We start from the raw sequence: 25,990 nt of genomic DNA on the forward strand, positions 1-25,990 counted from the left end.
TACATGCAAACTCGCCAAGTACGTGACCCGGAGGCTTCAAGTTTGACTATGAATGGCTGCACGTCCGACCCCGTATTAGAACCTCAAGCGTCAAGTTCCACTACCGTTGTCGTGAATCCGACAAGACTAAGTGTACGACTACAACGTGAACAAGTACCATGACGACCTCCGAAGAACTCGGTTTCACCAAGTCCCACTACCGTCGCCTCCAGAAGCCTCGGATCCGTCAAGTTCCTCGACCACAAGTGCATGACTATGCGGATTGTACCAAGTACCCCTTCGGGTTGACGAGATTGGCAAGTGTGAAACACCAAGTACCACGACGACCATCGACATGTACCCCTACACCGCACCGAAACGCCGAGTACCTCGCCGTGACCCCGAACATATACAAAAACTTGTGCGACTACGAACATGAACAACTACCGTCGCCGTGGATCCGACAAGTTTGCAAGTACAACTACTTCCTCTACGACCCGCGAGAACCGCTACTTTCACTACCGTCGCGAGAACAACTACTTCCCTCGACGTACCCGAAACGCTCCGAGAATGCACCTTTGGAAGGTATAACCGCCGGAACGATGCCCGTGAACAAATGCATGCTGTATGGGATGCACCCTTGTTCACCTCGAGTCCGAACTGTCGGTGCACGTTGCCCCTCTTTTGCCGTCCACCCGTGGGAACCTGGTAACCGGGATCACCGCTCTATCTCTAGCATGTCTCGCACACTTGCTTCTTTTGCACCGATATCTCAATGAGTTGTCGGAACCGATATGTTGCCGTGGCATCATTTTAGGATTCATCTTCGTGGCACCCCTTTTTGATTCCACCACGGTGACAAATGCTTCATAAGCTCATGTCAAAATTTTCTTAAAATTGCATAAAACTTGAACATGTCATCCACACCATGTTAACAATGTTTGGATTAATTTACTAATGCATATGGGGATTTACCGGATTTGTTGTTTTCTATATCCGGCCCCATTTAAATTGTTTAGATAGATAATCCCTTTATGTTTCACCTCTTGACATGCTTAACAACATTTAATATTGTTGGGTACATAAACGAGATCGAACTAAATAACTTGAATGTGGCGTTTCGTCAATATGCAACGGAGTTGCATATTGAGCTCCACTTAATTTGTAGGGTTGTTTGTGCACTTTTCCATGCCATGCCTCTTTAAACCGGACATGCATCATACTTGTTTGCGCATCGTGCCATGCTTATGTGATGATTGTTTACTATGTTGTTTGCTTTCTTTCCGGTGTTGCTTCTTTGGGTTAGTTCCGGTAATGTCGCGTTTGTGAGGATCCGTTCGTCTACGTCCGTTTATCTTCTTCATGGACTCGTTCTTCTTCCTTGCGTGATTTCAGGCAAGATGACCATACCCTCGAAATCACTTCTATCTTGGCTTGTTAGTTGCTCGCTCTTTTGCTATGCCTATGCTGCGATACCTACCACTTGCTTATCATGCCCCCATATTGTTAAGCCAAGCCTCTAACCCACCTTGTCCTAGCAAACCGTTGTTTGGCTATGTTACCGCTTTGCTCAGCCCCTCTTATAGCGTTGTTAGTTGCAGGTGAATATTGGAGCTTGTTCCATGTTTGGAACATGGATATTTTGTTGGGATATCACAATATCTCTTATTTAATTAATGCATCTATATACTTGGTAAAGGGTGGAAGGCTCAGCCTTATGCCTGGTGTTTTGTTCCACTCTTGCCGCCCAAGTTTCCATCATATCGGTGTTATGTTCCCGGATTTTGCGTTCCTTACGTGGTTGGGTTATAATGGGAACCCCTTGACAGTTCGCCTTGAATAAAACTCCTCCAGCAAGGCCCAACCTTGGTTTTACCATTCGCCACCTAGCCTTTTTCCCTTGGGAGTCGCGCATCCCGAGGGTCATCTTTATTTTAACCCCCCTGGGCCAGTGCTTGTCTAAGTGTTTGTCCGAACTAGAGTCCTTTGCAGCGCCACCTCGGGGAAACTTGAGGGCTGGTTTTAGTTATCCGGAGCGCTCATCCGGTGTTGCCCTGAGAACGAGATATGTGTAGCTCCTATCAGGATGTCGGCACATCGGGCGGTCTTGCTGGTCTTGTTTTACCTGTCGAAATGTCTTGTAACCGGGATTCCGAGTTTGATCGGGTCTTCCCGCTAGAAGGAATATCCTTCGTTGACCGTGAGAGCTTGTGATGGGCTAAGTTGGGACACCCCTGCAGGGATTTGAACTTTCGAAAGCCGTGCCCGCGGTTATGGGCAGATGGGAATTTGTTAATGTCCGGTTGTAGAAAACCTGAAGTTGACCTTAATTAAAATACATCAACCGCGTGTGTAACCGTGATGGTCTCTTCTCGGCGGAGTCCAGGAAGTGAACACGGTGTTGGAGTTATACTTGACGTAGGTTGTTCTAGGATCACTTCTTGATCATAGATTTCTCGACCGTGCTTTTGCCTTCTCTTCCCGTTCTCATTTGCGTATGATAGCCACCATATATGCTAGTCGCTTGCTGCAGCTCCACCTCATACCATTACCTTACCTATAAGCTTAAATAGTCTTGATTGAGAGGGTGTGACATTGCTGAGTCCCCGTGACTCACAGATACTTCCAAAACCAGTTTGCAGGTGTCGTTGAACCGTGCAGATGACGCAACCAAGCTCAAGGAGGAGCTCGATGAAGATCTTGTCCTTTGTGTTGTTTCGTTCTAGTTGATCAATAGTGGAGCCCAGTCGGGACGATGGGGGATCTGTGTAGCATTTGGGGTAGTCTTCTTTTATTTTGGTTCCGTAGTCGGACCTTGATTGTATCTGGTTGATGTAATGCTTTATTCATGTAATTGTGTGAAGTGGCGATTGTAAGCCAACTATGTACCTTTTCCCTTATGTATTACATGGGTTGTGTGAAGATTACCTCACTTGCGACATTGCTTTCAATGCAGTTATGCCTCTTAGTCGTGCTTCGACACGTGTGAGATATAGCCGCATCGAGGGCGTTACAAGTTGGTAATCAGAGCCTTCCCCGACTTTAGGAGCCCCCTGCTTGATCGAATCACTGGCGTTATTGAGTCTAGAAAAATGTTTTGAGTCATTTAGGATTATATATCGGAGAGTTAGGAATTCTTTTTACTCCCCGGTCCCTTCGTCGCTCTGGTGAGGCATCCTGACGTAGAGTTTTGGCTCTTCTCTTCTCAAATTTCACTAAATTTTTTTAGGATCACGCGGGTATTTTGGAATCGTTCCGATGGTTTTGTGACAAGAACATTGTTCTTGGTGCCTCCTGACATTTAGGGGTTGTGGCAGTGTCCCGGGGAGTTGAGCTCCGAGGTGTTGTCGTCACAATTTTATCATTGCAGTTCTGGAATACCTGAGATTAGTTTCGCCGACATCGAAAATCTCTTTTATGCAGTTGTTGGTGAGATAACCTCGACGCCACCCAGTACTGGGGCGGGAGTTCGGGAGTATTGCCATAACTTGTATAACGGATGCTTTTCGAAGGTTGAGGTAAATGATTTCCGAAGGTTTCTTGGTTATGTGTTGAAGGATGGATACAGCTGGATGTAGGATTTGTTAGTTTTGGGTGAGATTATTATGCTTCCCCTGTATCCCCAACACCTGATTGCATAACCGGAAAATTTCGGGAGTTTATAAGTGGGAATTCAAGTAGCTCTTAGGATATCTTTCCGACAGATGTATGATATGAAATTGGGGTTCGACGTCTAGTGGTCCTCCTACCCACGGTTGGTTTTACAGTGGTCTCGTTGTGTCTTAAAGAGTACTTGGCTATGCCGACTCGGGGACGCTTCGTATGTCATGTGCAGTGCCTTGTACATGATGGTCCTTCGTTTTGTTTTGAGTTGTGGTATTCGAGTTGCTTCATTGTCAAGTGTTGATTCCATACCTTCCCCAAATAGTGTTCTCATACTCCGATGTGAATACCAATCATTCATGATAATCGAGATTGTCATGTCAATCTTGTTCAACCGGTGTGTCTCTCTTCAGGTGAATCCGATCACGTCAACATCCGCAAGATCAATTATCAGTTCTTCTCAACGGTGTTCGTTTCATCCGTCCCAAGCTGCCTTTGTTTTTTCCCACCCACCCAATCCCTTATTTTCAAGGATTCAGATTTCTTAATCAAGTATCCATCTTATTGATGCGAGGCCTTTTCATTCTTTTTCCGTCAATATCCTTATCCGGTGATTCTCATGAAGATTCTAACGGAGCTTCAAGTTCGTCACTCGTCACTTGTTTTCTTCTCCGGTGGAACAAATTCAAGCTTTTGGCGTTGATCATACCCTTTTTCCTCGTTTTAAATACCTTCTCATGCCGGTGCACCTCTTAATCATCCACTTCTTGCTATTCTTTTGTTCCAGAGTGCTCAAGATATTTCGAAGATTCATGTTTCTACTCTGCTTTCGTTCAAGATCTTTCGAGGATGTTATCTCATTCAAGACATTTAAATCAACCGGCGCAATCTATATTTTAAATCATCAACGGTGTTTATTTTGAGTGGGCCCTAACCCATAGGCCTTTTCCCAGGATCTTACCTGACTCTTCTTATTTTACCGGAGCTTCTCAAATTCTTTTCAAAGTTTGCCGTAAGAATGATTCATCATCAGTCATATGTATTTCTCCAAGATCTTTCAAATTCTTTTCATCGTTGGTTCAACTTTTCCATTCTTCTTTATTCCCGAGTATCTCAACAATTTGGTGGTGTTTCTCGTTGTAATTCTCACATTTCGATGACCGAAGAAGAGTTCCTCTTAAATCCTTATCTGCTCTCTTGAAGATTCGTGATTCTTGCTTCTTGTCGTCCTCTCATAATTGTTTTGATTGTGAGAATTATTTTTCCCCATCCGAATCATTTCAGGAACCTTTGCTAGTTTGATTCTTCGGAGCCCATCATCTCAGAATTATTCATTCTCAGCTTTCAGCTCTTGTTATCTAAATTTTACCGGTGCATCGATCAAATATCCTCTAATCAGTGCATGATCTCTTCGTTCTCTCATATATAAATTCTCTCAAGCATCTTCATTCATTTGCTAATTCTTCCCGGTGTTTTCTTTATCTTCTCTTCGTTCATTTTAATTCTTACGATGGTTCGTGCAAGATTCCTCTTCTTTCGTTATCATATCTATTCTTTCGTTGTTTCGATTCTACCGGCGGTTCGTTGAAGACATTCTCAAGTTTATGTTATATGTCTCTTAATCTTTTCTACGAGAATTAGTAATATGTCAAATCCGTTGATTGTCATCAATTTAATTGGTGAAGGATAAGCATAATGTAATTCTTATTCTTGCTTCATCGAGTAAATTCAATTCCTTATTCCGGAGGTTCATCATGTCACATACTCGGTTCGAGATGCTTTATCTTTTCTATTCCCGGAGTTCCAAGCTCTCTCAATTATCTCGTCGCATAGCTCCATCTAAATCATTGCAAGGATTCACCTGGTGTTTTCAACTTCTCTTTCCTTCCGTTTGATCATTCTTTTGTTTAACGGAGTTCTTCATGAAGGTTCTACATGATGGTTCATCAAGGATTTAATTCCTTCTCGAAGTGTTCATTGAGATTCTTTTCAAAGGAGCTCAAGCATTCTCCATCTTGCAATCCGGAGTGTAATTCTTTCTATCGTATCATTGAAGGTGGTATTATGTCATTCTTGATAATTTGAGTTCATGTTTCATGATTCACAGGTTGTTAAGAATGGGGTATTTTAAATCCATCAACCTCTTCGTTGGAGTTATCTTGTGTTATATTTCACCTAAAGCCTTCCCTAAGGTTTGTTACAATTATGGTGCTTATAAATGATCCAAGTTCTTCATTTATCCTACCAGTGAATAATCTTTTCGTCTCCTTGTTCATATCAATCCAATTTATCATTTCCGTTAGTGGCAGAATTTCACCTCGTAGTTTTGAGATGTTCTTCATAAGCCCACTACAAGCTTACTCTTTTCGTTGTTGGTTTCCAACAACTCCGTTCGACCCTTCTCCTAAAGAGGCTTTTTCAAGCTCATTTGAGGTACATGATGTTGTTTTCTCCTCCGTTCTTTTGATTCCATTCCTACATTTGTTTCAGAGGCATTGTGATGTTTCTCTCTTCGACCCATCATCTTGTTTTGTCAAGTTCAGATTCTATGCCTTCCATTTCCAACCGGAGTGTTGTCATAATTGATCCTTATCGTTCTTTGTACATCTCTTTTCAACCGGAGTGCTTGCATGTACTTCTTGTCCATTGCAACCCTTTTTTATGTCATTCAACCTACAAGGTTCTCGTAATGTTCCTTGTTACTCTTTCTAGCGGAGTGTTTTCTACGTCGATCATCTCCGTTATATTCTTTTCTCAAAATTGTTTAACCTCTCAAGGTTCTTTGGTTTCACTCGTTTTTCAAAGAAGCAACTTAGTTTTACCTCTTCTCTTTCTCTCCCGTTTTCCCTTCGGTGCCATTCTAGATCTCGGGACGAGATCCTCTCATAGTGGTGGAGTGTTGTGACACCCCGAGACCAATGTGCCAGGTGTCTTCCAGTTATTCGCTGTTGTTGCCTTGTCATTTGTTTGGTTCTTTGCATTCATCATTGCATCATGTGCATTGCATCATGTCATCATGCCATCATGTCATTTCTTTTCTTAACTCAACTAAATAAATGTCATGGACCTTTGATCCATTTAAACCGAGGGAATTCACCTAGTGACTTCTCTTTATAACATACCCTCCCGATAGTAGGGAGCTATATTAAATATTCCATTTGTTGGAATTCACCGGAACACACTTGCAAAATAAATCTCAATGCCTTTGTTATCACAACTCTTGGGCTCTAACTTTGCTATTTATTCTTTCATCATATTCTGAGGTTCCTCCAAAAAATCCGAACATTTTTGGATACTCCTAAAACCTCGTCCTAGTTGAAATCTTTTGTATTAAATCTAAATGAGTTTGTTTTAAACTCTTCTTTTTCGCGTGAAACTTTTTTTCTTGGGCTAAGTATAATTCTTAGACTCGGTAGGAGTAGTTTCAGCATTTTTCTAAAAATCCCTAGCCTTTTCTTTCCTTCCTTTTCCTCCTGTCTACTTCTCTGTGAATGGGAAATAGCAAAAGGTTGTTTTTTTATCCGAAGCAGCAACTGGCCGGCCCATCTGCAGGTCCAGCCGACCCCCCTCCTAATCCCTCTCTAAGGCCTGGCCTTTTTCGCCTCTCCACTAGGCCGACCCCCTAGGCCCATCTCCCGCAGCCCCCGCTCTAACCCTAGCACCTTGGCCCGATCCCCCTTTTCCCACGATCTCCTTCCCTTCGTCCGCCTCCAGCGCCGCACGCACATGCAGACATCGCCAGGAGTGGATCCCCTCGCTTGCCCCCGCGCTCGGTTTCCCCCTCTCTTGCCAGCGCGCCCCATCACCCTCGCCGGATCCAGCAGGCCACCGCCCGGCTCCCTCGCACCCCCGCCAGATCTCCTCCCTCGCCGCAAGCCTGCAGCACCGCCGCTCATCCTCTGCCTCGCGTCGCCCTCTGCCGTCAAGTGCCGCCTCGCCGCCGGCCATCCTCGCCGCTGCCCGGGTTCCGCCTGCACCTCAAGCCCGGTGCTCGATCCCATGACCTCCGCCACCTCGAAATCCCAAGGCACCTCGCCGGCCGATCTGGCCCCATCGTCCAAACTTCTCCATCGCCGCCCTCGCCGGAGAGGCAAGCCAGGCCAGAGCCCCGTTGGGCGCCTCGCTGTGCCCGCCGTCGTGTCATGTGCCGCAGCTCTTACCGACAGCTTTTCGCGCTTCCTCGTAGTCATATGCGTGCCCAGGGCCGCATCAGAGCCGTCTCCCTGGCCAAGCTGCTGCCATGCTCCGGCACCCCCCTCTCCTGCCTTGACTCCATTGCCTGGACATGCTTGTTGTCTGCCATCTCCAGATTGCAGCACCGCCGCCCGTGGTGTTCGTTGCAGAGGCCATCCCCGTCGCCCATCACTGCCCCGCACCTCACCCCGCGACCAAGCCGTGCTGTCGCCGCTGCTGCACCTCCAACCTCTTGTCTTGCTTCTTTTTGGACCAACCAGAACATCGCCAAGAACCGTACGCGGACGCTTCGTCTCCAGGATTTTCGCCAAGTACCTCTACATGCAAACTCGCCAAGTACGTGACCCGGAGGCGCCAAGTTTGACTATGAATGGCTGCATGTCCGACCCCGTATTCGAACCTCAAGCGTCAAGTTCCACTACCGTTGTCGCGAATCCGACAAGACCAAGTGTACGACTACAACGTGAACAAGTACCATGACGACCTCCGAAGAACTCGGTTTCACCAAGTCCCACTACCGTCCCCTCCGGAAGCCTTGGATCCGTCAAGTTCCTCGATGACAAGTGCATGACTATGCGGATTGTACCAAGTACCCCTTCGGGTTGAAGAGATTGGCAAGTGTGAAACACCAAGTACCACGACGACCATCGACATGTACCCCTACACCGCACCGAAACACCGAGTACCTCGCCGTGACCCCGAACATCTACGGAAACTTGTGCGACTACGAACGTGAACAACTACCGTCGCCGTGGATCCGATAAGTTTGCAAGTACAACTACTTCCTCTACGACTCGCGAGAACCGCTACTTTCACTACCGTCGTGAGAACAACTACTTCCCTCGACGTACCCGAAACGCTCCGAGAATGCACCTTTGGAAGGTATAACCGCCGGAACGACGCCCGTGAACGAATGCATGTTGTATGGGATGCACCCTTGTTCGCCTCGAGTCCGAACTATCGGTGCACGTTGCCCCTCTTTTGCCGTCCACCCATGGGAACCCGGTAACCGGGATCACCCCTCTATCTCTAGCATGTCTCGCACACTTGCTTCTTTTGCACCGATATCTCAATGAGTTGTCGGAACCGATATGTTGCCGTGGCATCATTTTAGGATTCATCTTCGTGGCACCCCTTTTCGTTTCCACCACGGTGACAAATGCTTCATATGCTCATGTCAACATTTTCTTAAAATTGCATAAAACTTGAACATGTCATCCACATCATGTTAACAATGTTTGCATTAATTTACTAATCCATATGGGGATTTACCGGATTTGTTGTTTGCTATATCCGGCCCCATTTAAATTGTTTAGATAGATAATCCCTTTATGTTTCACCTCTTGACATGCTTAACAACATTTAATATTGTTGGGTACATAAACGAGATCGAACTAAATAACTTGAATGTGGTGTTTCGTCAATATGCAACAGAGTTGCATATTGAGCTCCACTTAATTTGTAGGGTTGTTTGTGCACTTTGCCATCCCATGCCTCTTTAAATCTGACATGCATCATACTTGTTTGCACATCGTGCCATGCTTATGTGATGATTGTTTACTATGTTGTTTGCTTTCTTTCCGGTGTTGCTTCTTCGGGTTAGTTCCGATAACGTCGCGTTTGTGAGGATCCGTTCGTCTACGTCCGTTTATCTTCTTCATGGACTCGTTCTTCTTCCTTGCGGGATTTCAGGAAAGATGACCATACCCTCGAAATCACTTCTATCTTGGCTTGTTAGTTGCTCGCTCTTTTGCTATGCCTATGCTGCGATACCTACCACTTGCTTATCATGCCCCCATATTGTTAAGCCAAGCCTCTAACCCACCTTGTCCTAGCAAACCGTTGTTCGGCTATGTTACCGCTTTGCTCAGCCCCTCTTATAGCGTTGTTAGTTGCGGGTGAAGATTGGAGCTTGTTCCATGTTTGGAACATGGATATTTTGTTGGGATATCACAATATCTCTTATTTAATTAATGCATCTATATACTTGGTAAAGGGTGGAAGGCTCGGCCTTAAGCCTGGTGTTTTGTTCCACTCTTGCCGCCCTAGTTTCCGTCATATCGGTGTTATGTTCCCGGATTTTGCGTTCCTTACGCGGTTGGGTTATAATGGGAACCCCTTGACAGTTCGCCTTGAATAAAACTCCTCCAGCAAGGCCCAACCTTGGTTTTACCATTCGCCACCTAGCCTTTTTCCCTTGGGAGTCGCACATGCCGAAGGTCATCTTTATTTTAACCCCCCTGGGCCAGTGCTTGTCTAAGTGTTGGTCCGAACTAGAGTCCTGTAGCGACCAGACCTCAAACAGTCTGATCTCTGTGCTCCGGTGTCATCCCTGGATCAGTAATGCTGACACCACACAGTACTCGGAGGATTTATAGCAGAGTAGCAATCACACACTTATTACATCGAGTGTCTCATAAGAGAACTTATTACAACAAATATGGCTTAAGGCCATCTAATAACTATAACAGCGGAAGGCTTGGAAGATAAGTGAGTCCATCAACTCCAACGGCATCACTGCGTGTAGAACCACGACCTAAAAACTCCTTAATCATCGTCTGAAAAGTCTGCAACATTAACGTTGCAGCCCGAAACGGGTCAGCACAATGCTGGCAAGGTAACACATAGAGAGTAATGGAATGAAACAGCTATACTATATGCATATTTGGCTGGTGGAAAGCTCTATGGTTACAGTTTTGCGTAAAGCCAATTTTTCCCTACTTCAAAGGAATAAAATTTAATTACTATCATGGTAGTTGTTAAATATTGAGAATGGTTGACAGCATTCTCAATCCCAATTAAGCATCAACATTAAAACCCAACAATATTAATTTAGAGTAACATGTTGAGATTCACATGATAATCCAAGTACTAGATACTCAAGATGTCCATAACCGGGGACACGGCTAACCATGATTAGTTTATTACACTCTGCAGAGGTTTGCGCACTTTTCCCCACAAGACTCGATCGCCTCCGTTTGGTTTCTCGCACTACAGGGTGTTTGAGAAGATGGATGACCGAGACATAGTCTTTCAAAAGCGCTAGCACCTTACGATCGGGTAGACCGTACCACCTACATCCCCTACATCTGCTAGTCTACCACTGTAAGAGTTCGCACAACTTAGTCAACTATGCTAGAGCCCATAATAGCTTGTGGCTGCACACGGAAGTTTCTAGTATGAATAGTCTCATGATCCCTTTGAGCCTGGGTGGCGGTCCAAAAGAAAACAGGCAAGTCCTGGAATACCCAGGTGCCTCAATCCACCCAGATGTGTGTTTAAGTTGCCACCTTAGATAAACCATTAATTAACAATCTCACATCTGTCATGGATTTCACTCACCCAATCCACGTCTACTAGCATAGCATGGCATAATAAGCAAACGTAGAAGTAACTGCCAAAGGTTTGATAATAAACAGGTAATAGGTACTACCTCATCTACTTCCCATCCCACAATTTAATTAGATCCTAATAATGCAATGTGTGAGGATTGATCTAATGCAATAAAACTGGGTAGTAGAAAAGGTATGATCAAAGTGTTACTTGCCTTGCTGATGATCCGCGAAACCTAACGATTCGAAGTAACAGGCGGCGCACCCCGGGTATTCTATCGCAGACAAACAAACAAGCATACAATAGGTACTCATCTAATGCACAGGTAAAACTCAAATAAGAGATCTAACTAGAAGGTTCAACTTAAGAACTCCAGTTTGCGAAAAGAATCAAATCGAACGAAGCAACGAAAGTCAAATGGCGAAAGAAAACAGCTTCGTTCTATTAATCTGGATCTAGGGCAAATTTTACAGTAGCAAAATCTTGTTTAAGTTGGTTAAACGGACAAAGGGTTTCGAGACTAATCCCTAGGCGATTGAATCGCCTGATTCCGATAAACGAGCAAAAAGTTAAACTAAAACAAAAATCGGATCAGGAATCAAGATCAGAAAAATCACGGATTTAATCCGAGAAAAAGAAAAACGACGAACGCTGATTTTTTTCTCTTTTTTTTGGCACAGAAATCGAGGCGCGACGAACCTCGAGCGGCGGGATCGTCGGCGGCGGCGGCTCCGGCGGCACACGCGGATCGAGGCAGAGCTGATGGGCTGGGGCGGCTCGGGGCGGCGCTATTTAAAGGCTGCCCCCGGGCGGTGTCCCGCTCGGGTACGGCCCGAAGTCGGTTCGTTTTTTTTAATTATTCCGCTCGGAAGAAAAATAAAAAGAAATACTAAACGGACTCCAAAAATTCCGAAATAAATTTTCACGGGCTTCTAAAATCAAGCCGCACAAGGTGAACATTTATTTGGGCCCTAAATGCAATTTTGAAAAACGCACATTTTTCCTAAATTCAAATAAAACACCGAAAAACTCCGAAATAAAATCTTATTTGATTTTTTATTAAATCCTCAATATTTCTTTATTTTGGGAAAGTCATTTTATTCCCTCTCTCATATTTTTGTAATAGAAATAATTGATAATAAAATAAATAAAATCAAATGATCCTATTCTCAAAATTTGAGAAAACTCAAATATGAAAATAACGAAATCCCCAACTCTCTCCGTGGGTCATTGAGTTGCGTAGAATTTCTAGGATCAACCAAAATGCAAAATAAAATATGATATGCATGATGATCTAATGTATAACATTCCAAATTGAAAATTTGGGAGGTTACAAACCTACCCCCCTTAAGATGAATCTCGCCCTCGAGATTCGGGTTGGCTAGAAAATAGGTAAGGGTGGTCTTTGAGCAAATCCTCCTCTCGCTCCCAGGTGGCTTCATCCTCCGTGTGGTTGCTCCACTGAACTTTGCAAAACTTGATAACCTTGCTGCGAGTAACTCGGCTGGCAAACCCGAGGATCTTAACTGGTTTCTCCTCGTAGGTCAAATCGTTATCCAACTGAATATTTTCCAAAGGCACTGTATCTCTCAACGGTACGTCAGCCATCTCCGCGTGACACTTCTTTAACTGAGAAACGTGCAACACATCATGAACTCCTGACAATCCTTCGGGCAATTCCAATCTGTAGGCTACTTCCCCCATACGTTCCAATACTCGATATGGTCCTACAAATCGTGGTGCTAACTTCCCTTTAACTCCAAAACGCTTTGTTCCCCGAAGTGGAGATACTCGAAGATAAGCTCTATCTCCGACTTCGTAAACTGTCTCCTTGCGTTTAGAATCCGCATAACTCTTCTGTCTGGACTGGGCTACCTTGAGTCTATCGCGAATCAATTTCCCCTTCTGTTCAGACTCTTTAATCAAGTCAAGTCCAAATAACTGGCGGTCTCCGACTTCGTCCCACGACAGCGGTGTCCTGCACCTCCTTCCGTACAATGCTTCGAAAGGGGCCATCTTTAAACTGGTTTGGTAACTGTTGTTGTAAGAGAACTCTGCATATGGCAAATTATCGTCCCAACTAGATCCGTAATCTAGCGCACAAGCTCTCAGCATATCCTCCAAAATCTGATTTACTCTCTCGGTCTGTCCATCTGTCTGTGGATGAAAAGCTGTACTGAATTCTAGCCTGGTACCCAAAGTTTCGTGCAACTACTTCTAGAACTTTGAGGTAAAGTGGGTTCCTCTATCCGATACGATACTTCTTGAAACTCCATGAAGACATACGATCCTGGTCATGTATATCTTTGCCAACTTAGCACTGGTGTAAGTGGTCTTTACTGGGATGAAATGAGCTACTTTCGTCAATCGATCAACTACAACCCAAATCGAGTCATAGCCTGAACGAGTCCTGGGTAATCCCGTGATAAAATCCATGCCTAGCTTATCCCACTTCCATTCGGGTATCGACAATGGTTGTAACAATCCCGCTGGCTTCTAATGCTCTGCCTTTACTCTCTGACATACATCACAAACTGCTACATACTCTGCTATATCCTTCTTCATTCCGGTCCACCAGAAAATATCCTTCAAATCCAGATACATCTTGGTATTTCCTGGGTGAATTGAATACGGTGAGTCGTGTGCCTCTTGCAAAATCAATTTCCTGATCTCCGGGTCATTGGGCATGTAAACACGGTCTTCAAACCATAGGGTGTCGTGTTCATCCTCACGAAATCCCTTAGCTTTTCCTTTGCTAAGTTTCTCCTTTATAGCGGCAATCTCTTTGTCAGCTTTCTGAGCTTCTCTGATTCTATCCATCAAAGTTGACTGAATCTCCAATGCTGCTATGTAGCCTCTCGGAACTATTTCCAAACATAGTTCACGAAGATTTTCTGCTAACTCCCTTGGTATTTCTCCCGTCATTAACGTATTGACATGGCTCTTACGGCTTAATGTGTCAGCTACTACATTAGCCTTTCCGGGGTGGTAATGCAATCTCGTATCATAATCCTTGATGAGCTCCAACCATCTCCTTTGTCTGAGATTTAACTCCTTCTGTGTGAAGATGTATTTCAAACTCTTATGATTCGTGTACACCTCACAATGGTTTCCAATGAGAAAATGTCGCCATGTCTTCAATGCATGCACTACGGCTGCTAACTGCAAATCATGCATAGCATAATTCAACTCATGAGGCTTCAGTTGTCTTGAGGCATATGAAACATCTCTCCCTTCCTGCATAAGCACTGCTCCAAGTCCTCGACGTGAAGCGTCACAATACACCTCATAATCTTTGGTCTGGTCTGGCAAAATCAACACTGGTGAGGTAACTAAGCGTTTCTTCAACTCCTGGAAACTAGCCTCACATTCCTCCGTCCATATGAACTTGGTATCTTTCTTCAACAACTCCGTCATAGGCTTCGCAATCTTTGAGAAATTCTCAATAAATCTCCGGTAGTATCTTGCGAGTCCAAGAAAACTCCGGATCTCTCCAACCATTGTTGGGGCTTCCCACTTGGTCACGGTTTCAACTTTAGCGGGATCTACTGCTATACCTTCTCCAGATATAACATGTCCGAGGAATCCTACTGCCTTCAACCAAAACTCACATTTGCTGAACTTGGCATATAATTGATGTTCTCTGAGCTTTCCAAGTACCAAACGCAAATGCTCCTTATGTTCCTCTTCATTCTTCGAATAAACCAGGATATCATCAATGAACACTACGACGAACTTATCCAAAAACTCCATAAAAACTTTGTTCATCATGTTCATAAAATAGGTAGGTTCGTTAGTCAGACCAAATGACATAACGCTATACTCGTACAGCTCATACCTGGTGGTCAAAGCTGTCTTCGGAATATCTTGTTCTTGAGTCTTCAACTGGTGGTATCCTAATCGCAGATCGATCTTGGAAAATACTTTAGCTCCTTGCAATCGATCAAACAGATCATTGATCATTGGTAGCGGGTACTTGTTCTTGATCGTTACTTCATTCAATCCTCGATAATCAACAACCATCCTTAACGATCCATCCTTCTTCTCCACTAGAAGTACTGGCGATCCCCAAGGTGAAGAACTTGGGCGAATATATCCCTTATCCAGTAACTCCTTAATCTGCTTCTTAATTTCCACCAAATCCTTTGCTGGCATCCTATATGGTCTCTTTGTTATTGGCCCTGTGCCTGGCAATAGCTCAATCAGAAACTCAATATCTCTATCCGGTGGCATGCCTGGCAACTCCTCTGGAAATACATCAGGGAAATCTCTTACCGCTGGTACTTCCTCCTGCACAACTCCTGTTAAACAGTTTACTTGAGTCCTCTTTGGCACATGCCGGGATACATACTCGATCCTTCTCCCTTCTGGGATGGTAAGCAAAATTGACTTACTAGCACACTCAATATTCCCTTCATACTTTGATAACCAATCCATGCCTAATATCACATCCAATCCTTGAGATTCCAATACTATTAGGTCTGAGGGAAAAACATAGTTACCAATCCTTAATGGTAACCGATCACACCACAGCCACATATTCTGCTCCGGGCGAGGTTGCTAACATGGGTGACCTAAGGGCTTGGGTTGGTAGGTTATACTTATCCACAAATCCCCTTGAGATGTATGAATGTGATGCGCCAGTGTCAAAAAGAACGAGTGCAGTAAATGACTTAACCAAAAACTTACCTATTACTGCATCGGGCTGAGCTTCAACCTCCTCCACGCTAACGTGGTTCACCTGTCCCCTGTTAAAAGGGTTAGGCTTCTTCCCAGAACTTCCATTGCCATTTTGTCCTTCAGGACATTCATTGGCATAATGTCCGGTCTTCGAACACTTAAAGCAAGTGACTTGGCTCAAGTGCTTCTTGGCTGGGGTTGAGGGGTTGGTGCGGTTCTGGCTGTTGCTTCCTCCATTGCCATTACCATTCTTGGTGCCATTGTGATTGTGTGAGCTGCCTCCTCCATGAGTATGCTGAAAATGTCCTCCCGGTCTAGGGGTAAAACGTGGCTTCTGCTGAGCTCCTGAATTGTACTTTCCTTGTCCATACTTCCTCTTGCGATTCTCAATCTGCTGCTGCTTCCCTTCAATCATAAGAGCACGATCTACCAACTCCTGGTAGTTGTTGAAGGTTGCTACCATCAACTGCATGCTCAACTCATCATTCAGTCCTTCTAGAAACTTCTCATGCTTAGCTGCATCCGTAGAGACGTCATCTGGGGCATAACATGCTAGCTTACTAAATTCCTCCACATACTGGCCAACTGTCCTTCCTCCTTGGCGCAAGTTGCGAAACTCACGCTTCTTCATGGCCATAGCTCCTGCTGAAACGTGTGCAGTACGAAAAGCCTGCTGAAACTGGTCCCATGTGATAGTGTCAACTGGGAAAGTGGCTGTGAACTTCTCCCACCATGATGCTGCGGGTCCTTCTAGCTGATGTGCGGCAAACTTCACCTTCTCCGCATCTGTGCATCCTGCTGTGGTCAACTCCCTAGCTGTCTTGCGGAGCCAATCATCTGCTACTATCGGCTCGGTGCTACTAGAAAACACCGGCGGATTCAATCTAAGAAAACGGGCTAAGTGGTCAACAGGTGGTGGTGGTGGTGGGTTGTTGTTGTTGTTGTTCCCCTAATTCTGATTCTGGACTAGCAACTGCATCAATGTGTTTTGCTGCTGAATCAACTGGGTGAGCTCCGGTGGAAAGGCAAATCCGGGGTCACGTCTCAGAGGCATCTGAGGGTTTAGAAAAGATGAGATATAAGAATAGAGGGGGTCTAAAGAGAAAACACTACCCATATACACATGAGGCAAAAGCAAACAATTCACTTCAATCAATCAAACAAAGGCATACAATCAATCTAACTATCGCAAAAGTGCTCAGACTACTATATTTACATGGTGGACTACTACTACTACTGATGAGGTGGTCTACTAGAAATATTCTACGGTCGTTGACTCCATGATATCTGCTCCAGCTTCATCAACATAGTCATCATCGCTTCTATCTGCTTCTGAGTCGGTGCCGTCGATGATGATGTAGTCTTCCAGGCTAATCTCCTGGGGTTCTTCGTCTTCATCTACTGGCGTAGGGTCTCCCATAAATATTCCAATCTTCTTGATCAGGTCGTCATTCTTCTCCACCAATACTTCAATTTCCTCTTCATAATCTTCACGTGTAGCCTTGAGTTCTTCCTCCAGTTCCTTGATTCTAGTCTTTGCCTTCTTCAGGTCTATCATGTCGGCGCACATCTGGTTCTCCTGTCGTCGAATGTGCTGGTTTAGCTCCCGGATAAAAGCTGCGATTGATCTATCCTTCCTGGTGCTGATCATCTCCCAGTGTTCATCTCGGCGCCCACAAATCTGGTAGATAGTATCCTTGAGATCCTTGCGGTAGACTTCTCCAATGCGTCCCATGGCGATGTGAGCTACCATGCTCTTTCCTAGATTCCAAGTTGGTGCATCAAAAGAAAATTCTATGGGCTCAGTGACTAGCATGAACGTCCTTCCTAGTACTTGAACTTGAATCATCCAGCGCTCTTCTTCAGGTAAAGTGGCGTTGTAGGTTCCCGTGAAGCTTGGTACTCCTATGTTCAAGTATCTAGTGACTTCCTTCAAGTGATGTCCAAAGGGTGTATCTTCATCCGGTTGTGTGAACTTGTTCCTTGCATCCGCCATCCTAAAGAGTAGAAAAGATGAGAGGTCAGAAAAGAAGAGAGTGAATAGTGATCTAGGTCTTGTGCTTGGTGGTTGTGTCCTACAGTCAGCGTGTGCTCTGATACCATCTCTATAGCGACCAGACCTCAAACAGTCTGATCTCTGTGCTCCGGTGTCATCCCTGGATCAGTAATGCTGACACCACACAGTACTCGGAGGATTTATAGCAGAGTAGCAATCACACACTTATTACATCGAGTGTCTCATAAGAGAACTTATTACAACAAATATGGCTTAAGGCCATCTAATAACTATAACAGCGGAAGGCTTGGAAGATAAGTGAGTCCATCAACTCCAACGGCATCACTGCGTATAGAACCACGACCTAAAAACTCCTTAATCATCGTCTGAAAAGTCTATAACATTAACGTTGCAGCCCGAAACGGGTCAGCACATGGAATATGCTGGCAAGGTAACACATAGAGAGTAATGGAATGAAACAGCTATACTATATGCATATATGGAATATGCTGGCAAGGTAACACATTGAGAATGGTTGACATCATTCTCAATCCCAATTAAGCATCAACATTAAAACCCAACAATATTAATTTAGAGTAACATGTTGAGATTCACATGATAATCCAAGTACTAGATACTCAAGATGTCCATAACCGGGGACACGGCTAACCATGATTAGTTTATTACACTCTGCAGAGGTTTGCACACTTTTCCCCACAAGACTCGATCGCCTCCGTTTGGTTTCTCGCAGTACAGGGTGTTTGAGAAGACGGATGACCGAGACATAGTCTTTCAAAAGCGCTAGCACCTTATAATCGGGTAGACCGTATCACCTACATCCCCTACATCTACTAGTCTACCACTATAAGAGTTCGCACAACTTAGTCAACTATGCTAGAGCCCATAATAGCTTGTGGTTGCACACGGAAGTTTCTAGTATGAATAGTCCCATGATCCCTTTGAGCCTGGGTGGTGGTCCAAAAGAAAACAGGCAAGTCCTGGAATACCCAGGTGCCTCAATCCACCCAGATGTGTGTTTAAGTTGCCACCTTAGATAAACCATTAATTAACAATCTCACATCTGTCATGGATTTCACTCACCCAATCCACGTCTACTAGCATAGCATGGCATAATAAGCAAACGTAGAAGTAACTCCCAAAGGTTTGATAATAAACAGGTAATAGGTACTACCTCATCTACTTCCCATCCCACAATTTAATTAGATCCTAATCATGCAATATGTGAGGATTGATCTAATGCAATAAAACTGGATAGTAGAAAAGGTATGATCAAAGTGTTACTTGCCTTGCTGATGATCCGCGAAACCTAACGATTCGAAGTAACAGGCGGCGCACTCCGGGTATTCTATCGCAAACAAACAAACAAGCATACAATAAGTACTCATCTAATGCACAGGTAAAACTCAAATAAGAGATCTAACCAGAAGGTTCAACTTAAGAACTCCGGTTTGCAAAAAGAATCAAATCGAACGAAGCAACGAAAGTCAAACGGCGAAAGAAAACAGCTTCGTTCTACTAATTTGGATCTAGGGCAAATTTTACAGTAGCAAAATCTTGTTTAAGTTGGTTAAATGGATAAAGGGTTTCGAGACGATTCCCTAGGCGCTTGAATCGCCCGATTTCGATAAATGAGCGAAAAGTTAAACTAAAATGAAAATCGGATCAGGAATCACGATCAGAAAAATCGCGGATTTAATCTGAGAAAAAGAAAAACAACGAACGCTGATTTTTTTTCTTCTCTTTTTTTCGGCATAGAAATCGAGGCGCGACGAACCTCGGGCGGCGGGATCGTCGGCGGCGGCGGCGGCTCCGGCGGTGCACGCGGATCGAGGCGTGGCTGATGGGCTGGGGCGGCTCGGGGCGGCGCTATTTAAAGGCTGCCCCCGGGCGGTGTCCCGCTCGGGTACGGCCCGAAGTCGGTTCGTTTTTTTTAATTATTCCGCTCGGAAGAAAAATAAAAAGAAATACTAAACAGAATCCAAAAATTCCGAAATAAATTTTCACGGGCTTCTAAAATCAAGCTGCACACGGTGAACATTTATTTGGGCCCTAAATGCAATTTTGAAAAACACACTTTTTTCCTAAATTCATATAAAACACCGAAAAACTCCAAAATAATCTTATTTGATTTTTTTGTTAAATCCTCAATATTTCTTTATTTTGGGAAAGTCATTTTATTCCCTCTCTCATATTTTTGTAATAGAAATTATTGATGATAAAATAAATAAAATCAAATGATCCTATTCTCAAAATTAGAGAAAACTCAAATATGAAAATAACGAAATCCCCAACTCTCTCCGTGGGTCATTGAGTTGCGTAGAATTTCTAGGATCAACCAAAATGCAAAATAAAATATGATATGCATGCTGATCTAATGTATAACATTCCAAATTGAAAATTTGGGATGTTACAAGTCCTTTGCAGCGCCACCTCGGGGAAACTTGAGGGCTGGTTTTAGTTGTACGGAGCGCTCATCCGGTGTTGCCCTGAGAACGAGATATGTGCAGCTCCTATCAGGATGTCGGCGCATCGGGCGGTCTTGCTGGTCTTGTTTTACCTGTCGAAATGTCTTGTAACCGGGATTCCGAGCCTGATCCGGTCTTCCCGCTAGAAGGAATATCCTTCGTTGACCATGAGAGCTTGTGATGGGCTAAGTTGGGACACCCCTGCAGGAATTTGAACTTTCGAAAGCCGTGCCCACGGTTATGGGCAGATGAGAATTTGTTAATGTCTGGTTGTAGAAAACCTGAAGTTGACCTTAATTAAAATACATCAACCGCGTGTGTAACCGTGATGGTCTCTTCTCGGTGGAGTCCGGGAAGTGAACACGGTGTTGGAGTTATGCTTGACATAGGTTGTTCTAGGATCATTTCTTGATCATAGATTTCTCGACCGTTCTTTTGCCTTCTCTTCCCGCTCTCATTTGCGTATGATAGCCACCATATATGCTAGTCGCTTGCTGCAGCTCCACCTCATACCATTACCTTACCTATGAGCTTAAATAGTCTTGATCGCGAGGGTGTGAGATTGCTGAGTCCCCGTGACTCACAGATACTTCCAAAACCAGTTTGCAGGTGCCGTTGAACCGTGCAGATGACACAACCAAGCTCAAGGAGGAGCTCGATGAAGATCTTGTCCTTTGTGTTGTTTCGTTCTAGTTGATCAGTAGTGGAGCCCAGTCGGGACGATCGGGGATCTGTGTAGCATTTGGGGTAGTCTTCTTTTATTTTGGTTCCGTAGTCGGACCTTGATTGTATCTGGTTGATGTAATGCTTTATTCATGTAATTGTGTGAAGTGGCTATTGTAAGCCAACTATGTACCTTTTCCCTTATGTATTACATGGATTGTGTGAAGATTACCTCACTTGCGACATTGCTTTCAATGCGGTTATGCCTCTTAGTCGTGCTTCGACACGTGGGAGATATAGCCGCATCGAGGGCGTTACAGTCGATCCCGAGTTAATTACTTTGGTTGAATTTGATCCTTTTTAAGGCTATGAATCTGAAATTTTTGTGGCACATCTTACTAAATTAAATGATATAGCCACCCTATTCACTAATGAGGAAAAAAATTCGTTACTACTATATCCTTAAGTTATTTCTGTTCTCATTAAAGGGTGATGCTAAAACATGGTTTAATTCTCTTGATCCTGGTTGTGTGCGTAGTCCCCAGGATATAATTTATTACTTCTCTGCTAAATATATACCCGCTCATAAGAAACAAGTTGCCTTAAGGGAAATATATAATTTTGAGCAAATTGAAGAAGAGAGTCTCCCACAAGCTTGGGGGAGGCTTCTCCGATTACTCAATGCTTTGCCTGATCATCCTCTCAAGAAAAATGAAATACTTGATATCTTTTATAATGGACGAACCGATGCTTGAGACCACATGGATAGTTGTGCTGGTTGTGTTTTCAGGGAAAGAACTGTTGATCAAGCTGAATTGCTATTGAAAAATATGTTAAGTAATGAAAATGATTGGACACTTCCTGAACCAACTCCTAAGCCAGCTCCGGAGAAAAGGGGTATTCTATTTCTCAGTCCCGAAGATATGCAAGAGGCAAAGAAATCTATGAAAGAAAAAGGTATTAAAGCTAAAGATGTTAAGAATTTACCACCTATTGAAGAAATACATGGTCTTGATAACTCGACACAGGTAGTAAAGGTAAATTCTCTCTATAGATTTGATGAAGATGATATTCCTCGTAATAAGTCCGCTAGCCAATGCTTGGATGAGTTCGATAATTTTATTGTTAAACAAGAGAACTTCAATGCTTATGTTGGTAGACAATTGAAACGTAATGCTTATATTGATTGAACCCTTGAGTGATTATATGTCTAGAGTTAAAGGTGAGCTTAAACTTATTAGTAAACATGCTTCTATGATTACCACTCAAGTAGAACAAGTGCTTAAAGCTCATAATGATTTGCTCAATGAATTAGATAATAAGAAAAATGAAAATGCTGTTAGAGTTGTGACTAGAGGGGGTAAAATCACTCAGGAACCTTTGTATCCTGAAGGCCACCCTAAGAGAATTGAGCAAGATTCTTAGAGAACTAATGTTGATGCACCTAGTTCTTCTAAGAAGAAGAAAAAGGAAAATGATAGGACTTTGCATGCTTCTAGTGAACCCATTGTTGACACACCTGAGAATCCCAATGATATTTCTATTTCTAATGCTGAAAAACAATCTGGTAATGAACATGAACCTAGTGATAATGTTAATGATGATGTTCATGTTGATGCTCAACCAAGCAATAACAATGATGTAGAAATTGGGCCTGCTGTTGATCTTGATAACCCACAATCAAAGAATCAACGTTATGATAAGAGAGACTTCGTTGCTAGGAAGCACGGTAAAGAAAGAGAACCATGGGTTCAGAAAAAGGATGATGAGGATTTTGAGTGCTTTACTGAAATGATTAGAACTATCTTTTTGCATATGCGTTTGACTGATATGCTTAAAATGAATACTTATGCCAAGTACATGAAAGATATTGTTACATATAAAAGAAAGACACCGGAAGCTGGAATTTCCACCATGCTTGCTAATTATACTTTTAAGGGTGGAATACCAAAGAAACTAGGAGATCCCGGAGTACCAACTATACCACGCTCCATTAAAAGAAACTATGCTAAAACTGTTTTATGTGATCTTGGAGCCGGTGTTAGTGTTATTCCTCTCTGTTCATATCATAGACTTGATTTGAATAAGTTGACACCTACTGAAATATCTTTGCAAATGGCTGATAAATCAACTACTATACCTGTCGGTATTTGTGAGGATGTGCCTGTTGTGGCTGCAAACGTTACTATTTTAACGGACTTTGTTATTCTTGATATTCCTGAGGATGATAGTATGTCTATTATTCTTGGTAGACCCTTTTTTAATACTGTAGGGGCTGTTATTGATTGCAACATAGGCAATGTCACTTTTCATGTTAATGGTAATGAGCATATGGTACACTTTCCGAGGAAACAACCTCAATTCCATAGTATTAATTCTATTGGTAAAACTTCAACGATTACTATTGGAGGTTTTGAATTTCCTCTTCCTAGTGTCAAGAAGAAATACGATATTCTTATTGTTGCGGACATGCATATCCCCGTTGAGGTAACTTAGTGTTATACGAAAATTCTCCGGTTTCATGTTATTCGGAAAGAGTTTGTTAACAAGACTTGATCAACCTTGTTAGTGGATTCCTTTTGATGAGCATGAGATGGACGAAGTTAGAAATCACAATTCTCTGTACCCTCCTTTTACTTTCTGTTATTTAGATTAAATAAAGAAAAAACAGTATTTTCTCTCTATTTTCTGAATTATCCTTGCAATAAAAAATACCCCGAAAATAAAAGTTCTCCAAATGTCCTAAAACTTTTGGACGATTTTTTGTAGAATATTTAAGAATTATTGGCACTGAGAACACACCAGGGGGGCACACCACCTGGCCACGAGGGTCCAGGGTGCGCCCCTGCCTCGTGGACCCCACATGGGCCACCTCCACTTATTGTTGCACCCACACAGTTCGTCTTCCTCCAGAAAAAAATCATCCACCAGCTCAAACCCGAGTTCTAGCTCATCTTGCTGCCATTTTCGACCTCCTTGCTCAAAGCTCCATTCACAAAACTGCTTTGGGGGATTGTTCTTCGGTATGTAACTCCTCCAATGGTCCAATTAGTTTTTGTTCTAGTGCTTTATTTATTGCAATTTTTTGCTGCTTAGGTGACCCTGTTCTTGAGCTTGCATGTCACATTTATGTGGTCAAAAGTAGTTTTAATGCATGATATGGCCTCTAGGCACCTGTAGGAGTAGTTGCTATCAATCTTGTTAAGATTGGTTCACTTTTATTTTGAGTCACTAAAATTTTCAGAAATTTTTCAGAGGAAGAAAAATGTTTAAGAAAATGTACCAAGGTGGTTCCTCAAGGAAGCAAGGCCCAAGGCTCACGATACGTGAGCCAGACAGTGAACTACCAAGAGATGCTCAAGTGCGGCCTTGTGAATGGCCGTCAGAGGAGTTCATGGTCTAGGCAGGCATCAAGGATGAATTTGACGCATATGTGCGTAACGCTGATCATGAGAGCTTCGTGTCAGATAAGTACCGGCAATACCTCTATCTAACTGATTCATTTGTGAGAAGGTTTAAATTTACATCCTCGCGCAATTCTCACACTGTTTTATTTGATCTTTATGATAAATCATATACCATGGATCTAGAAGATTTTAATACTGCTTGTAAACTCCCGCAGTGGGGCAATGTTAGTGAACCTCGCAAATCTGAATATAAAGACTTTCTTGCTAGTATCACTGTGGGGGAATCTAGGAAATCACACAAGCTACCATAGGAAGCATTCATTTCCCTTCCATACATTATTTGGCTCTCTTCATTGGTAGACGCATTAACGGTAAAGATGAGGCTTGTCACATGTGTGTTCCAGATCTTAGTGTCCTCAAGAGTGCGGTATTAGGTGATAAACAATATAACTTGGGGGCTATTGTTGCACGTAGGTTGCATCACAACAGTATAAGTGGAGATTTGTTTGGTGGAATTTATGCAACTCGTGTAGCTAATTATCTTGATATACATATACATGGAAATGATATTGAGTTCCCTCCTGCTTATCTAGATTATGAGGCGATGGTTCGCCACCAGTTTCTTGAGAGGAACAATCAGTTCCTCCAGTACCGACTATTCTTTGATGGACGGCGCACCGTCCATGTTGCTCTGCCTGCTCCTACTTTCTTTGAATTTCAGGCAAAAAGGAGATATGTTATAACCAGGGAGGAGGCGAACGAGTACGGGACGAGGACGGAGGCAACTCGCCTCCAAGATGCAGCTCGTCAGGCAGTAGTTGTTGCATCCCAGTACGACCCCAGTTACAACTTTGGATATCCACTAGGCCAGCCATGGCCCTAGACCAACTTAGGCCAAAAGCCTAAGCTTGGGGGAGTATGCATTTCTCACCGACATTACATTCATGTTCACACACTCATGCTAGTTGTCAGTGCTCATACTTTTTCACTGTACTATCCATGCTAGTTTATTTTCTTTTTAAGTCTTCTTCTTGTGTGTTTGAAAAACCTTAATAAAAACCAAAAAAATTAGTTGTGGCTTTTAGCTAGTTTACTTCTGATGCCGGTAGTAGTAGTAATTAAAAGAAAACCCAAAAAGATTTCTCGTTCTTCTTTTGCTTGTTGGGAGCTTTCTCGTGTAAATAGTTTTATTTCTTTTTGTTTCGTTGGGGGTCGAGAGGAGAAGACCACGATAAAAATGTTGAGTGGCTCTCATATGAATTATTGTTGATCTAACAAAGAGCCCATATTACCTTGTCTTCTGCCTTGTATTGTGTCGTGGAATTGTCACGGCAGATGTCCTAGTGTGATGACTTAGTCGTGAGGCCAACACATCTTTGTAGTAGCTTGAGAGGGGTTGAGCGGAATCGAGAGACGCAATACAAGACATGGATTTAGACAGATTCGGGCCCCGGGAAACATCATCCGGTAATAGTCCTACATGCTATTTGTGGCTAGATCTCATTATGCTCATGAGAGAGCCGCCGCATAAGCCGGCTCCCCCTTTGTGTCTAGCCCTAGAGATTGTTTATTCTTGCTTGTACCTCTTGGGGTGCCTTGCCCCTCCTTATATATGTTGAAGGGGCGGTTTACATGGCTATTCCTAGTAG

The 25,990-nt window shown here is 43.5% G+C and overlaps 1 protein-coding gene across 1 annotated transcript; it reads left to right on the forward strand.

Annotated features, from left to right (window-relative positions):
- Positions 1-7,299: 7,299 nt before the first annotated feature.
- On the forward strand, positions 7,300-12,198 carry LOC147965132 (uncharacterized). Its single transcript, XM_087527923.1, has 2 exons — positions 7,300-8,658; positions 9,380-12,198. The coding sequence occupies exon 1, from the start codon at positions 7,309-7,311 to the stop codon at positions 8,254-8,256; it is 948 nt and encodes a 315-aa protein (XP_087384049.1). The 5' UTR covers positions 7,300-7,308; the 3' UTR covers positions 8,257-8,658; positions 9,380-12,198.
- The last annotated feature ends 13,792 nt before the right edge of the window (positions 12,199-25,990 follow it).

Source organism: Triticum urartu, chromosome 6A (genome assembly GCF_056163025.1).
Source record: "Triticum urartu cultivar PI428250 chromosome 6A, HENAU_Tu73, whole genome shotgun sequence".
NCBI lineage: Eukaryota > Viridiplantae > Streptophyta > Magnoliopsida > Poales > Poaceae > Triticum > Triticum urartu.

Coding starts and splice junctions, on each gene's coding strand:
- LOC147965132 (XM_087527923.1), top strand. CDS start 7,309: ATGCAGACATCGCCAGGAGTGGATCCCCTCGCTTGCCCCCGCGCTCGG.